Here is a 14398-nt window from a genome sequence, read left to right as displayed (position 1 = left end):
GTAGAAGCTCGGCGAAGCCCTGCCGGCATCCCGCTACATCCACCACCACGCCGTCGTGCTGCTGGATCTCCATCAACCTCTCCTTCCCCCTTGCTGGATCAAGAAGGAGGAGACGTTGCTGCACCGTACGTGTGTTGAACGCGGAGGTGCCGTCCGTTCGGCACTCGGTCATCGGTGATTTGAATCACGACGAGTACGACTCCGTCATCCACGTTCATTGGAACGCTTCCGCTCGCGATCTACAAGGGTATGTAGATGCACTCCTTTCCCCTCGTTGCTAGTATACTTCATAGATGCATCTTGGTGAACGTAGGAAAATTTTAAAATTATGCTACGACTCCCAACAGTGGCATCATGAGCCAGGCCTATGCGTAGTTACTATGCACGAGTAGAACACAAAGCAGTTGTGGGCGTTGAGTTTGCCAATTCTTCTTGCCGCTACTAGTCTTATCTTGTTTCGGCGGCATTGTAGGATGAAGCGGCCCGGACCGACCTTACACGTACGCCTACGTGAGACTGGTTCCACCGACTAACATGCACTAGTTGCATAAGGTGGCTAGCGGGTGTCTGTCTCTCCTACTTTAGTCGGAACGGATTCGATGAAAAGGGTCCTTATGAAGGGTAAATAGAAATTGGCAAATCACGTTGTGGTCATACGTAGGTAAGAAACGTTCTTGATAGAAACCTACAAACCACGTAAAAATTTGCAACAACAATTAGAGGACGTCTAACTTGTTTTTGCAGCAAGTGCTATGTGATGTGATATGGCCAGAAGATGTGATGAATGATATATGTGATGTATGAGATTGATCATATTCTTGTAATAGGAATCATGACTTGAATGTCGATGAGTATGACAACTGGCAGGAGCCATAGGAGTTGTCTTTATTATTTTGCATGACCTGCGTGTCATTGAATAACGCCATGTAAATTACCTTACTTTGTTGCTAAACGCGTTAGCCATAGAAGTAGAAGTAATCGTTGGCGTGACGACTTCATGAAGACACAATGATGGAGATCATGATGATGGAGATCATGGTGTCATGCCGGTGACGAAGATGATCATGGTGCCCCGAAGATGGAGATCAAAGGAGCAAAATGATATTGGCCATATCATGTCACTATTTGATTGCATGTGATGTTTATCATGTTTTTGCATCTTATTTGCTTAGAACGACGGTAGTAAGTAAGATGATCCCTTATAATAATTTCAAGAAAGTGTTCACCCTAACTGTGCACCGTTGCGAAGGTCCGTTGTCTCGAAGCACCACGTGATGATCGGGTGTGATAGATTCTAATGTTCGAATACAACGGGTGTTCACGAGCCTAGCATGTACAGACATGGCCTCGGAACACACGCAATACACTTAGGTTGACTTGACGAGCCTAGCATGTACAGACATGGCCTCGGAACACGGAGGACCGAAAGGTCGAGCATGAGTCGTATAGAAGATACGATCAACATGGAGATGTTCACCGATCTTGACTAGTCCGTCTCACGTGATGATCGGACACGGCCTAGTTAAACTCGGATCATGTTTTCACTTAGATGACTAGAGGGATGTCTATCTGAGTGGGAGTTCATTAAATAATTTGATTAGATGAACTTAATTATCATGAACTTAGTCTAAAATCTTTACACTATGTCTTGTAGATCAAATGGTCAACGTTGTCCTCAATTTCAACGCGTTCCTAGAGAAAACCAAGCTGAAAGATGATGGCAGCAACTATACGGACTGGGTCCGGAACCTGAGGCTCATCCTCATAGTAGCCAAGAAAGATTATGTCTTAGAAGCACCGCTAGGTGAAGCACCAATCCCAGAGAACCAAGACGTTATGAACGCTTGGCAAACACGTGCTGATGATTACTCCCTCGTTCAGTGCGGCATGCTTTACAGCTTAGAACCGGGTCTCCAAAAGCGTTTTGAGAAACATGGAGCATATGAGATGTTCGAGGAGCTGAAAATGGTTTTCCAAGCTCATGCCCGGGTCGAGAGATATGATGTCTCCGACAAGTTCTTCAGCTGTAAGATGGAGGAGAACAGTTCTGTTAGTGAGCACATACTCAGAATGGCTGGTTTGCACAACCGCTTGACTCAGCTGGGAGTTAATCTCCCGGATGACGCGGTCATTGACAGAATCCTCCAGTCGCTTCCACCAAGCTACAAGAGCTTTGTGATGAACTTCAATATGCAGGGGATGGAAAGGACCATCCCTGAGGTATATTCAATGCTGAAATCAGCGGAGGTCAGCGGAGGTGGAGATCAGAAAAGAACATCAAGTGTTGATGTTGAATAAAACCACTAAGTTCAAAAAGGGCAAGGGTAAGAAGAACTTCAAGAAGGACGGCAAGGGAGTTGCCGCGCCCGGTAAGCCAGTTACTGGGAAAAAGTCGAAGAATGGACCCAAGCCTGAAACTGAGTGCTTTTATTGCAAGGGAAGTGGTCACTGGAAGCGGAACTGCCCCAAATACTTAGCGGACAAGAAGGCCGGCAACACCAAAGGTATATGTGATATACATGTAATTGATGTGTACCTTACCAGTACTCGTAGTAGCTCCTGGGTATTTGATACCGGTGCGGTTGCTCATATTTGTAACTCAAAACAGGAACTACGGAATAAACGGAGACTGGCGAAGGACGAGGTGACGATGCGCGTCGGGAATGGTTCCAAGGTCGATGTGATCGCTGTCGGCACGCTACCTCTGCATCTACCTACGGGATTAGTTTTAAACCTCAATAATTGTTATTTAGTGCCAGCTTTGAGCATGAACATTGTATCTGGATCTCGTTTAATTCGAGATGGCTACTCATTTAAATCTGAGAATAATGGTTGTTCTATTTATTTGAGAGATATGTTTTATGGTCATGCCCCGATGGTCAATGGTTTATTCTTGATGAATCTCGAACGTGATGTTACACATATTCATAGTGTGAATACCAAAAGATGTAAAGTTGATAACGATAGTCCCACATACTTGTGGCACTGCCGCCTTGGTCACATTGGTGTCAAGCGTATGAAGAAGCTCCATGCAGATGGACTTTTGGAGTCTCTTGATTACGAATCATTTGACACGTGCGAACAATGCCTCATGGGTAAGATGACCAAGACTCCGTTCTCCGGAACAATGGAGCGAGCGACCAACTTATTGGAAATCATACATACCGATGTGTGCGGTCCAATGAGTGTTGAGGCTCGCGGAGGATATCGTTATGTTCTCACTCTCACTGATGACTTAAGTAGATATGGGTATGTCTACCTAATGAAACACAAGTCTGAAACCTTTGAAAATTTCAAGGAATTTCAGAGTGAGGTTGAGAACCAACGTGACAGGAAAATAAAATTCTTACGATCAGACCGTGGTGGAGAATATTTAAGTCACGAGTTTGGTGCACACTTAAGGAAATGTGGAATAGTTTCACAACTCACGCCGCCTGGAACACCTCAGAGAAACGGTGTGTCCGAACGTCGTAATCGCACTCTATTGGATATGGTGCGATCTATGATGTCTCTTACCGATTTACCGCTCTCATTTTGGGGCTATGCTTTAGAGACTGCCGCATTCACTTTAAATAGGGCTCCGTCGAAATCCGTTGAGACGACACCGTATGAATTATGGTTTGGGAAGAAACCTAAGCTGTCGTTTCTAAAAGTTTGGGGATGCGATGCTTATGTCAAGAAACTTCAACCTGAAAAGCTCTAACCCAAGTCGGAGAAATGCGTCTTCATAGGATACCCTAAGGAAACTATTGGGTATACTTTCTACCTCAGATCCGAAGGAAAGATCTTCGTTGCCAAGAACGGGTCCTTTCTGGAGAAGGAGTTTCTCTCGAAAGAATTGAGTGGGAGGAAAGTGGAACTTGATGAGGTGATAGTCACCCCTTCCGAACCGGAAAGTAGCACTACGCGGGAAGATGTTCCTGTGGTGCCTACACCGACTGGAGAGGAAGTTAATGATGATGATCATGAAGCTTCGGATCAAGTTACTACTGAACCTCGTAGGTCCACAAGGACACGTTCCGCACTAGAGTGGTACGGCAACCCTGTCCTAGAAATCATGTTGTTAGACAACGGTGAACCTTCGAACTATGAAGAAGCGATGGCGGGCCCGGATTTCGACAAATGGCTAGAAGCCATGAAATCCGAGATAGGATCCATGTATGAAAACGATGTATGGACTTTGACTGACTTGCCCGATGATCGGCGAGCCATAGAAAACAAATGGATCTTTAAGAAAAAGACGGACGCGGATGGTAATGTGACCATCTACAAAGCTCGACTTGTCGCTAAGGGTTATCGACAAGTTCAAGGGGTTGACTACAATGAGACTTTCTCACCCGTAGCGAAGCTGAAGTCCGTCCGAATCATGTTAGCAATTGCCGCATACTATGATTATGAGATATGGCAGATGGACGTCAAAACGGCATTCCTTAACGGTTTCCTTAAGGAAGAGTTGTATATGATGCAGCCAAAAGGGTTTGTCGATCCTAAGAATGCTAACAAAGTATGCAAGCTCCAGCGCTCAATCTATGGGCTGGTGCAAGCATCTCGGAGTTGGAACATTCGCTTTGATGAGATGATCAAAGCGTTTGGGTTTACACAGACTTATGGAGAAGCCTGTGTTTACAAGAAAGTGAGTGGGAGCTCTGTAGCATTTCTCTTATTATATGTGGATGACATATTGTTGATGGGAAATGATATAGAATTCTTGGAAAGTATAAAGGCCTATTTGAATAAGTGTTTTTCAATGAAGGACCTTGGAGAAGCTGCTTATATATTAGGCATCAAGATCTATAGAGATAGATCAAGACGCCTCATTGGTCTTTCACAGAGTACATACCTTGACAAGATATTGAAGAAGTTCAATATGGATCAGTCCAAGAAGGGGTTCTTGCCTGTATTGCAAGGTGTGCAATTGAGCACGGCTCAATGCCCGACCACGGCAGAAGATAGAGAAAAGATGAGTGTCATCCCCTATGCCTCGGCCATAGGGTCTATTATGTATGCCATGCTGTGTACCAGACCTGATGTAAACCTTGCCGTAAGTTTGGTAGGAAGGTACCAAAGTAATCCCGGCATGGAACACTGGACAGCGGTCAAGAATATCCTGAAGTACCTAAAAAGGACTAAGGATATGTTTCTCATTTATGGAGGTGACGAAGAGCTCGTCGTAAAGGGTTACGTCGACGCTAGCTTCGACACAGATCTGGATGACTCGAAGTCACAAACCGGATACGTGTATATTTTGAATGGAGGAGCAGTAAGCTGGTGCAGTTGTAAGCAAAGCGTCGTGGTGGGATCTACTTGTGAAGCGGAGTACATGGCAGCCTCGGAGGCAGCACAGGAAGCACTCTGGATGAAGGAGTTTATCATCGACCTAGGGGTGATTCCCAATGCGTCGGGCCCGATGACTCTCTTCTGTGACAACACTGGAGCTATTGCCCTTGCAAAGGAGCCCAGGTTTCACAGGAAGACCAGGCATATCAAGCGTCGCTTCAACTCCATTCGTGAAAGTGTTCAAAATGGAGACATAGATATTTGTAAAGTACATACGGACCTGAATGTAGCAGATCCGTTGACTAAACCTCTCCCTAGAGCAAAACATGATCAACACCAGGACGCAATGGGTGTTCGATTCATCACAATGTAACTAGATTATTGACTCTAGTGCAAGTGGGAGACTGTTGGAAATATGCCCTAGAGGCAATAATAAATGGTTATTATTATATTTCTTTGTTCATGGTAATTGTCTATTGTTCATGCTATAATTGTATTGTCCGGAAATCGTAATACATGTGTGAATATATAGACCACAACGTGTCCCTAGTAAGCCTCTAGTTGACTAGCTCGTTGATCAATAGATAGTCATGGTTTCCTGACAATGGACATTGGATGTCATTGATAACGGGATCACATCATTAGGTGAATGATGTGATGGACAAGACCCAATCCTAAGCATAGCATAAAGATCGTGTAGTTTCGTTTGCTAGAGCTTTTCCAATGTCAAGTATCTTTTCCTTAGACCATGAGATCGTGCAACTCCCGGATATCGTAGGAGTGCTTTGGGTGTGCCAAACGTCACAACGTAACTGGGTGACTATAAAGGTGCACTACGGGTATCTCCGAAAGTGTCTGTTGGGTTGGCACGGATCGAGACTGGGATTTGTCACTCCGTGTGACGGAGAGGTATCTCTGGGCCCACTCGGTAATGCATCATCATAATGAGCTCAATGTGACTAAGGCGTTAGTCGCGGGATCATGCATTGCGGTACGAGTAAAGAGACTTGCCGGTGACGAGATTGAACAAGGTATTGGGATACCGACGATCGAATCTCGGGCAAGTAACATACCGATTGACAAAGGGAATTGCATAAGGGATTGATTGAATCCTCCACATCGTGGTTCATCCGATGAGATCATCGTGGAACATGTGGGAGCCAACATGGGTATCCAGATCCCGCTGTTGGTTATTGACCGGAGAGGCGTCTCGGTCATGTCTGCATGTCTCCCGAACCCGTAGGGTCTACACACTTAAGGTTCGGTGACGCTAGGGTTGTAGAGATATATGTATGCGGAAACCCGAAAGTTGTTCGGAGTCCCGGATGAGATCCCGGACGTCACGAGGAGTTCCGGAATGGTCCGGAGGTGAAGAATTATATATGGGAAGTCCAGTTTCGGCCACCGGGAATGTTTCGAGGGTTACCGGTATTGTACCGGGACCACCGGAAGGGTCCCGGGGGTCCACCGGGTGGGGCCACCTATCCCGGAGGTCCCCATGGGCTGAAAGTGGAAGGGAACCAGCCCTTAGTGGGCTGGGGCGCCCCCCTTGGGCCTCCCCCTACGCCTAGGGTTGGAAACCCTAGGGGTGGGGGGGGGGGAAGCCACCCCCTTCCCCCCTTTGGCCGCCGCCCCCCCTTGGGATCCCATCTCCAGGGCCGGCGCCCCCCCAGGGGGCCTATATAAAGGGGGGGAGGGAGGGCAGCAACTACAGCCTTGGGCGCCTCCCTCCTCCCCTGCTACACCTCTCTCTCTCTCGTAGAAGCTCGGCGAAGCCCTGCCGGCATCCCGCTACATCCACCACCACGCCGTCGTGTTGCTGGATCTCCATCAACCTCTCCTTCCCCCTTGCTGGATCAAGAAGGAGGAGACGTTGCTGCACCGTACGTGTGTTGAACGCGGAGGTGCCGTCCGTTCGGCACTCGGTCATCGGTGATTTGAATCACGACGAGTACGACTCCGTCATCCACGTTCATTGGAACGCTTCCGCTTGCGATCTACAAGGGTATGTAGATGCACTCCTTTCCCCTCGTTGCTAGTATACTTCATAGATGCATCTTGGTGAACGTAGGAAAATTTTGAAATTATGCTACGATTCCCAACAGTTAGGGGGCTCCAGGCAGGAGATGGCGGGCCCATCGGCCGTTCTCGCAGCATGGCGGTGCGCGTGGTGGTGGATCACAGCCGTCAGCGTGCTGGTGATGGGGGCTGACCTAGTCCGCACAGGTGAAGCCTGCATGCTAGGCCCTTATCCCGGCTACTCGCTGGTGGCGTCGGTCCGTGTTTGTCGCCCTTGACGCTGTTGTACCATCGGTCAGATCGGCGCCGATGGCTACGGGCTTGGCCTAGGTCAGTGTACTAGGGAGAAGCCTTGTTCGACGGCGGCCGCCGGGAGCCTCTAGGGTTTGTCTCCCCCGGTCCACCAGGACTGGCTGGGGACACAGGTGCGGAGGCTTCCTATGGTGGAAGTGTTGACCCAACCTCGAGGGCTGATGCCAGGCTAGGAGTGGAAGGAGGTCTTCCACTCTACCTACCATAGCTGGTGTGGTGAGATGAGGATGGGTGGCTGTGGCTTGGGACGTGGATGCCGAGGTAGCGGCCCCAGGAGGTGGGCTACATGGGTGGCTTTCCCGTACGCTCCATGGTGGTAGTGGTGACTTCACCTCTTTGTTGTGTGGGCGACGATGGGTGTAGTGGTGGTAGGTCCTGGCCTGTCTTCTTCCTTTGGAAGTGACGATGTCTAGATCTGGTGTGACTTGGCTGTAGGGGCGTCTCTTGGCGGTGCAAACGAGTTTCCGAGCGAAAGATTTGCGCTTTGGTGCCATCGACTGCAACACCCGTGGGTGCCGCTTTCTTCTTGAAGACGTCGTCGTGGGTTTCGTCCTTGTACCAGGGCTCCGGGTGAAAACCCTTGTTTGTCTGTTCAAGCTTGATAGTGGCAATGCTTCGCACCGTCACCCTCTTGGGGGCATTGTCGTGAAGCTCGGGCGTCTTCGATTGGGCCTCGTCGAGGTGCTAGGCCAGTTATACGCTTGTTGTATCGTTCGGCCATGTACTTTGGTGTGTTGCTTTATATATAAAGCGGGACGAAAGCTTGTTTCGAGAGCTAGCTAGCGCTTGAGATTCAATGGCATGTCCTCGTGTGATTTTGTGTGTGTCATACTGCTCTTGTACTTCTTTCTCTTAGATGCATCGCACTGCTGGATCTTGCTTTCTTTCTCATCGTACATTTATCTTGCCCAACCACATGATTTCTCTGAATAAAAACTCATTTAAGCTCGAATGCTAGCATCTCTCCATATATCATCTAGAAAGGTATTTTGGTCAGAGATGGTTACTTGAGATCATCGACCCTGGTAAACTGACAGCTTGTTACATGAGCTCATTTTGGTCACATATGTGTATCAATCAATGTATGAGCAAGGCAAGCTAGAAAATAGATAGGCACAACTGAAATAGGCGATATAGTATATTTTGTTCACAACAAGCATACACACGAACAGTAGCACATACTGTAGTTCGCAACAAGCACACAGTAAGTTCCGTGCTATTTAAAAGCCACAGCCAGAGTTAATCAATAGGCAACATTATCACACTTGATAAGCAAATGCGCACAAACAGTAGTAGGAGTAAGCATGGATGATCATGCACATCAAACACCATGGTGGAGGTGGAGGTGGAAGTAGCAGCAAACGGTGCTTGAGAAAGCAGAGGAAACCTGGCGATATGTAGTACATCAATGATCTGCATGGAGTCCAGACAATGAAGCATGGTTCTTCCAGCTAGCGGTGACCAATATCAGCTGCAACACGAAGCGTATGCCACCACTGGATGCATTTTGAGATGCATTGACGCCTTATAACCATTGAATCTGCAAGCGCACCAATATAATGAAGCATCTTCCTTCCGTCTGTGACCTACATAACCAGCATCGGATCAACACGTAGTAGCAACATTAGAGTCGGGGGGAAATTTAGTGGCACTAGTTGGCAGCTGAGTGGCTATAGCTTACTGCGAACAAATTTCTAGACCAATGTGACAGGTCAGTCTCGGAGAGAATACTGCCACTGCGTCCCTTGAATTGCAGAACATTGGCGCAACAGCATCAAGAAATCACCAGTGATTTCAAGGAAGCCTAAAAACCGGAGAGGCGTGAGGAACTCAATGCCAGGTGGGACCTCCGTCATGCTATTGAGATTGACTAGTGCTAATTTTTCTAGGCTCGCCGTGGCACCTTGCTGTATCTCTAGCCGACTCAGATTAGTCAGGTCTCTTAGCGAGAGAATCTTTAGCTTGGGAAACCACCCCGTAAGAAATGCCAACTGTTGTCCGTTGTATGCTCTGGTGAATTGTAGACGCGTCAAGTTTGACAACCGAGAAAGGGATGGAAGGGGGTCTTCTCTGAGGTGTGACCATGATAGCGCCAATGAACACAAGTTCTGCCCCCCAAAAGCTTGGAAGATGGGAGATTCGTCTAACGCCCCTTCTGCTAATCGTCCAGTCAAACATAGCTTTTGCAGATCCGGGTTGAGAACATTCAACAATAGAACCTCGTTCTCATCACATGCATTCACATCAAGGTACGACAAATACTGCATCCGAATTAGAGATTCACTGATTCTTCCACAGTAAATTCCCTTCACATTCCACAACCTTAAGCTTCTCAGTTGCCTCAGTTCCCCTAAATGTCTAATAGACTCATCCTGTGCTTCCAATGCTTGTAGTGTTTGCAGATGTGTTAGATTTCCAAGACCATTAGGGATACGCATACCAGTGCAACACTGAATCTCTCTCCTATCAACATAAAAGAAATTCTCAACAAATAAATGCCTAAGCTTCTTCAGTTTCACAATCCCACTAGGCAACTCCTGTATGTCACATCCATGAAGGTCAAGTGTCAACAAATTAGAAAGCTTCTCAACAGTCTTCGGGAGCATCTTCACTTCTGAATTACGCAAGCCCAAATGGCGGAGATTAAAAAGATCTCCAATAGCATCTGGAATCTTCTTTATGGGTAGACCACTTAATTCTAGCACTGCCATATATCTTGACTTATTACACAGCAGAGGTAGTAGAGTAAATGATGGCATGCTATCGTCCAGTGTAATGACAGTTCGAAATCGGTGTATACTAGAAATTGGCTGCTGAATATCCCTCTGTAGTTTGTGCAACACCAATCGACGTCCATCCATCTGAAGAGACTCACCATATTTATCCTCATATGTAACACCAAAACAGTCCTTCTGGCACAAATCAAGTGCCAATTCACGTAAGATATCATGCATTCTGAATTTCTTCATCCTACCAAATGAGTTCCTTTTAAAAAGTTGTAGCAGGTTTCTATCAATCAACTCCTTCAGATAGCCCTCTGCAACTTCTTCTAATGTGCTTTCACCCCTCTCCTCACTAAACCCCTCTGCTGTCCATAACCTTACAAGTTGTTTCCTTTTGAAAATATAGTCTTCTGGGAACAAGCTGCAGTACAGGAAACAACTTTTCAACTGTGTTGGAAGGTATATGTAGCTCAGATGCAAAACATTCCTTATGTGATCAAACCTTGAATTATTTATTAACTCCCAACTCAATTGTACATTTATTCTTCTCCATTCTTCAATAGTTTTCTCACGCAAAAGGCCACCAACTAACACAATAACAAGAGGCAAGCCTTTGCACTTGCTAACTATTTCTCCACACAAAGGATTCAACTGTGCAGGACACTCATGATTTATATCTCTGGGAAAGGCTTTCTTACAAAAGAGATCCCATGCTTTGTCTTCTGGTAAAGCTTCTAGTGTTAAGACATGTCCTCGAGAGGCAAGTGCAGCAACATTGCCTTCTCTCGTTGTGATTATCAGTTTACTACCCTTATCATTATGAATAAGCACCCTACACAAGTCATCAAATGCTTCTGGAGTCCAAACATCATCCAATATGATCAGATACTTCTTTTGCTCTAGATATCCCTTCAGTGTCTCTTCAAGGGATGTGATGTCCATCGCTGCAGCATTAAATAGAGCACTGACTTTGTCTTTGAAAAGCTCCTTGATTATATGCCTGAAGACATCTTCTCTAGAATAGGTTTGCGAGATGGATACCCAAGCATGGCACTGGAATTTCGCTCTCTCTTTCCTATACACATTTGCAGCTAAAGCTGTTTTACCAAGCCCTCCCATTCCAAGCAGTGCTATCACGGAGTGTTCCAAATCACCATCTGCCAACCACTGCTCGAGTTTTTCTCTGTTCTTATCCACCCCCACTAGATCTTCTTCATCGAGAGAACGTGAAATGTTTGCTAGATCTTGGGACCTCTTGACAATGTAACTTGAGCTGCTAGTATCCTCATTGTTTATCATGCAAACCCAACGTTTTTTTGTCTCTGACAAGTGTGTAAGGTCTTTCTCTATTTCCTTCACCTTGAAAGCTATCCGTTTCAAAGAAAGCAGAGATCTTGGTTTTCTGAACCCTTTTTTCATGTAAAAGCAACACCCTATATCATGTTTTCCACCAACTAGATACAAGTATTCGTCCACCATGTCCTCCATCACATGTGCTACCTTCCGTACCTCCTCCAACCAGCCCTCGTACACTTGATTGTTCTGGTTTCTAATGTCCATTTGACAGAGAACATCATGAATTACACGTAGCTCCCTCGCTACCCGACCCATGCTGCCCTGTAGCTCTATTAGTCGTGTCCCGTACTTTGCAAATTGAGCGCTTGCCTGGTCAGCCGCTCCACTTGCCAAGGCACTTCCAATCTTTTTAATGGTTAGAAGAATCACAATTTCCGCCATTGCCTTCTGAGATTTGCTACTGTCTCACTGTTTGGTGATGTTCTACTTGTATATTTTCCTGATTATCAAAATGACCACTGCAAAATGAAGTAGGTGATGTATCAATCAAACTATTAGTGCATTCTGCTAGTAACAAGCACTTGACAAAACGCATTTACACTCTGCAACCACAGTGGAAAAGTGAAATAAAAGAAAAACCTTTCAAAGTAATACCCCTATAACTCTTATTTTGTACTCTTAACCTTCCCACATAATCAAACAAAACGCTATTTACGAGTCATGACAGACAGTCCATGAGAACTTTTAAAACTTTGCACTGTTTTATAGTTAATTGCGGCAATTAATGTTGATAATTGACAAGAGAATGACATCTGATCAAATAACTAACCATCATACTCCGCTTCCATATAGGGACGCCTCATGTTAAAATGGCTCACATGATCACATTTTAACCAAGACAAAGAGGGAACGCCGCACATTAAGAAGCACGTGAGTCCTTGCCACTTCACAAAAAAAGAAGCTCGTTGGTTCTCTTGAACTAATCTTTATTGTGCTTATCGTGCAGGGAGAAATCACAATGCATTATGCAAAAAATGTATACTAGGCTTGAGAACTTCAAAAGATAGATCAGAAGTAACTCTTGTTATCACCGAGGGAGATTGTTTTAAGTACTCTCTCCTTATCAAAAATACATGTGGTTTTGGATACGTCTTATGTCAAGCTGTAGAACTTAAGACTATAAATATTGTTTCAAAATTTTGATTGAGAACTTGTAAACCATGTCAAAGCCATGTTCAATACAATAATTTTCTTAAAAAGCATGTTCCAAAGGCGTTTACCTTCTTCGCGGTTGGCCAATATCAGATTTGTCTCGAAAGCATGTTCATAATATAATAATTTCCTTGTGTAATATATAGCAATCATTCAAATGAAAAATAGCAATTCTGAAGAAAAAAACTGAGAGAAGCCAAAAAGAAAATCATTCAACTTACACTATTGTAAAAGTTAGTGGTCAAAGGTTAATCTTGAACACTATGTCAGTATCCAAAAAGACATGTATTTATGACACGGAGGGAGTACAAACTGAGATAGCCAGTAGGGAAGGATGACACACCTGCATCGGAATGGCTAAGATTCAATCGATCTTGGTGACATCGTTGTGCATTTCTGAATCTGAAACCATCCGAATGGCATCATTGATCCCCGCAAAAAAAAGAGACCTCATGGCTTGGTTGGTGTTGTGGTCATTGAAGCTTTATCGTGAAAATCCTGTACTCACGTGGAGCAATGGGTATGACTGAGTGTGCTAGCGTGGTGTCGATGACAAATAGCTCGATTTGACCTTCAACCTGAGGTGTCTTCCTTGTTCCTTTTATCCATTAAACCGAAGAACCACCACGTACCTGGCTTGTAATTGGAAGGTAAACTACTTATTTTTGCATCGACCTAGCTAGAGTAGTACAACCTAGGGTACTCACAAAAACAATTAGGTTAAAAAATTGAAGGGCAACAGACCTGGCTCGTAATCGATGTAGATCCGGCCAGATTTCGACCTGTGGTGACCTCCTCCTTCTGCGCTTCAGAATCTGAACTCATCAAAACACTCTAATGGAACTCTTGTTCAAGCCACCAGCAGCCAAAACTCTTGTGATCCTCATGTGTGTCCGAGAAAACGAGGAATCCTCATGTTCTTTAGACATACATACACACCTTATGGCTGGTTAGTACCCTTAAGATTTGTTTAATCTGAGCTTTGAAAATATGGCGTGGCTATCAGTGTGCGGATTAAGCAAGGCAGCCGGTAGCATCTTTAGTATCAGAGATGCTGCCGTCCTATAACCTTTTATACTATATAGTTATAATCATGGCAGTTGGTGCCGGCACGCCTGGCCGGCATGGTTGATATAGACAGCCTGGCGTGCCCCCTATGGTGCTGGTGAGTATAACGAAGATTGTCGAGGCTTTCTTTGGGCCGGCAGCTCTGATGCAAATGGTTGACAGTGCGCAGTGAACATGCTGCCTGTAGTTGAAACGGGTTGATGGATCGAGTTCCAGATCAATGTGCCGCCACAAGGGACCTCCTATATCAGGCATTTGCCACAAGGGACCTCCTATATAAGACTTTTTGAAACATGAATATTTTTTGAAACTGTGAACAAAATTTGAAAACGAGAACATTTTTTCAAATTCCTGAAAGGCATTCTGAAACACAAACATTTTCTGAAATTGTGAATAAAATTTGAATGGGAGAACATTTTTTGATATTGGCAGCAAATTTGTAAACTGGAACACGTTATAAATATCCGAATAAATATTTCAAATTTTCAAAA

General features: G+C 45.3%; 1 protein-coding gene across 1 annotated transcript; it reads right to left on the bottom strand.

Moving 5' to 3' along the window:
* Positions 1-9320: 9320 nt before the first annotated feature.
* On the bottom strand, positions 9321-12296 carry LOC109772080 (disease resistance protein RPM1-like). The gene is made up of 2 exons (XM_073503791.1): positions 10049-12296; positions 9321-9985 (listed from the first exon to the last, which is right to left on the bottom strand). The coding sequence occupies exons 1-2, from the start codon at positions 12066-12068 to the stop codon at positions 9321-9323; spliced, it is 2685 nt and encodes an 894-aa protein (XP_073359892.1). The 5' UTR covers positions 12069-12296.
* Between the last annotated feature and the right edge of the window lie 2102 nt (positions 12297-14398).

The sequence above is a fragment of the Aegilops tauschii genome, chromosome 7 (assembly GCF_002575655.3).
Source record: "Aegilops tauschii subsp. strangulata cultivar AL8/78 chromosome 7, Aet v6.0, whole genome shotgun sequence".
Classification (NCBI taxonomy): Eukaryota; Viridiplantae; Streptophyta; class Magnoliopsida; order Poales; family Poaceae; genus Aegilops; species Aegilops tauschii.
This window is presented reverse-complemented; position numbering and strand designations above follow the sequence as displayed.

Bases quoted from the DNA above. Each gene is read 5' to 3' on its own strand.
- LOC109772080 (XM_073503791.1), bottom strand. From the start codon at position 12,068: ATGGCGGAAATTGTGATTCTTCTAACCATTAAAAAGATTGGAAGTGCC. The intron at 9,986-10,048 runs GTATGCGTATCC...AAGCATTGGAAG, and splicing joins AGAGATTCAGTGTTGCACTG to CACAGGATGAGTCTATTAGA.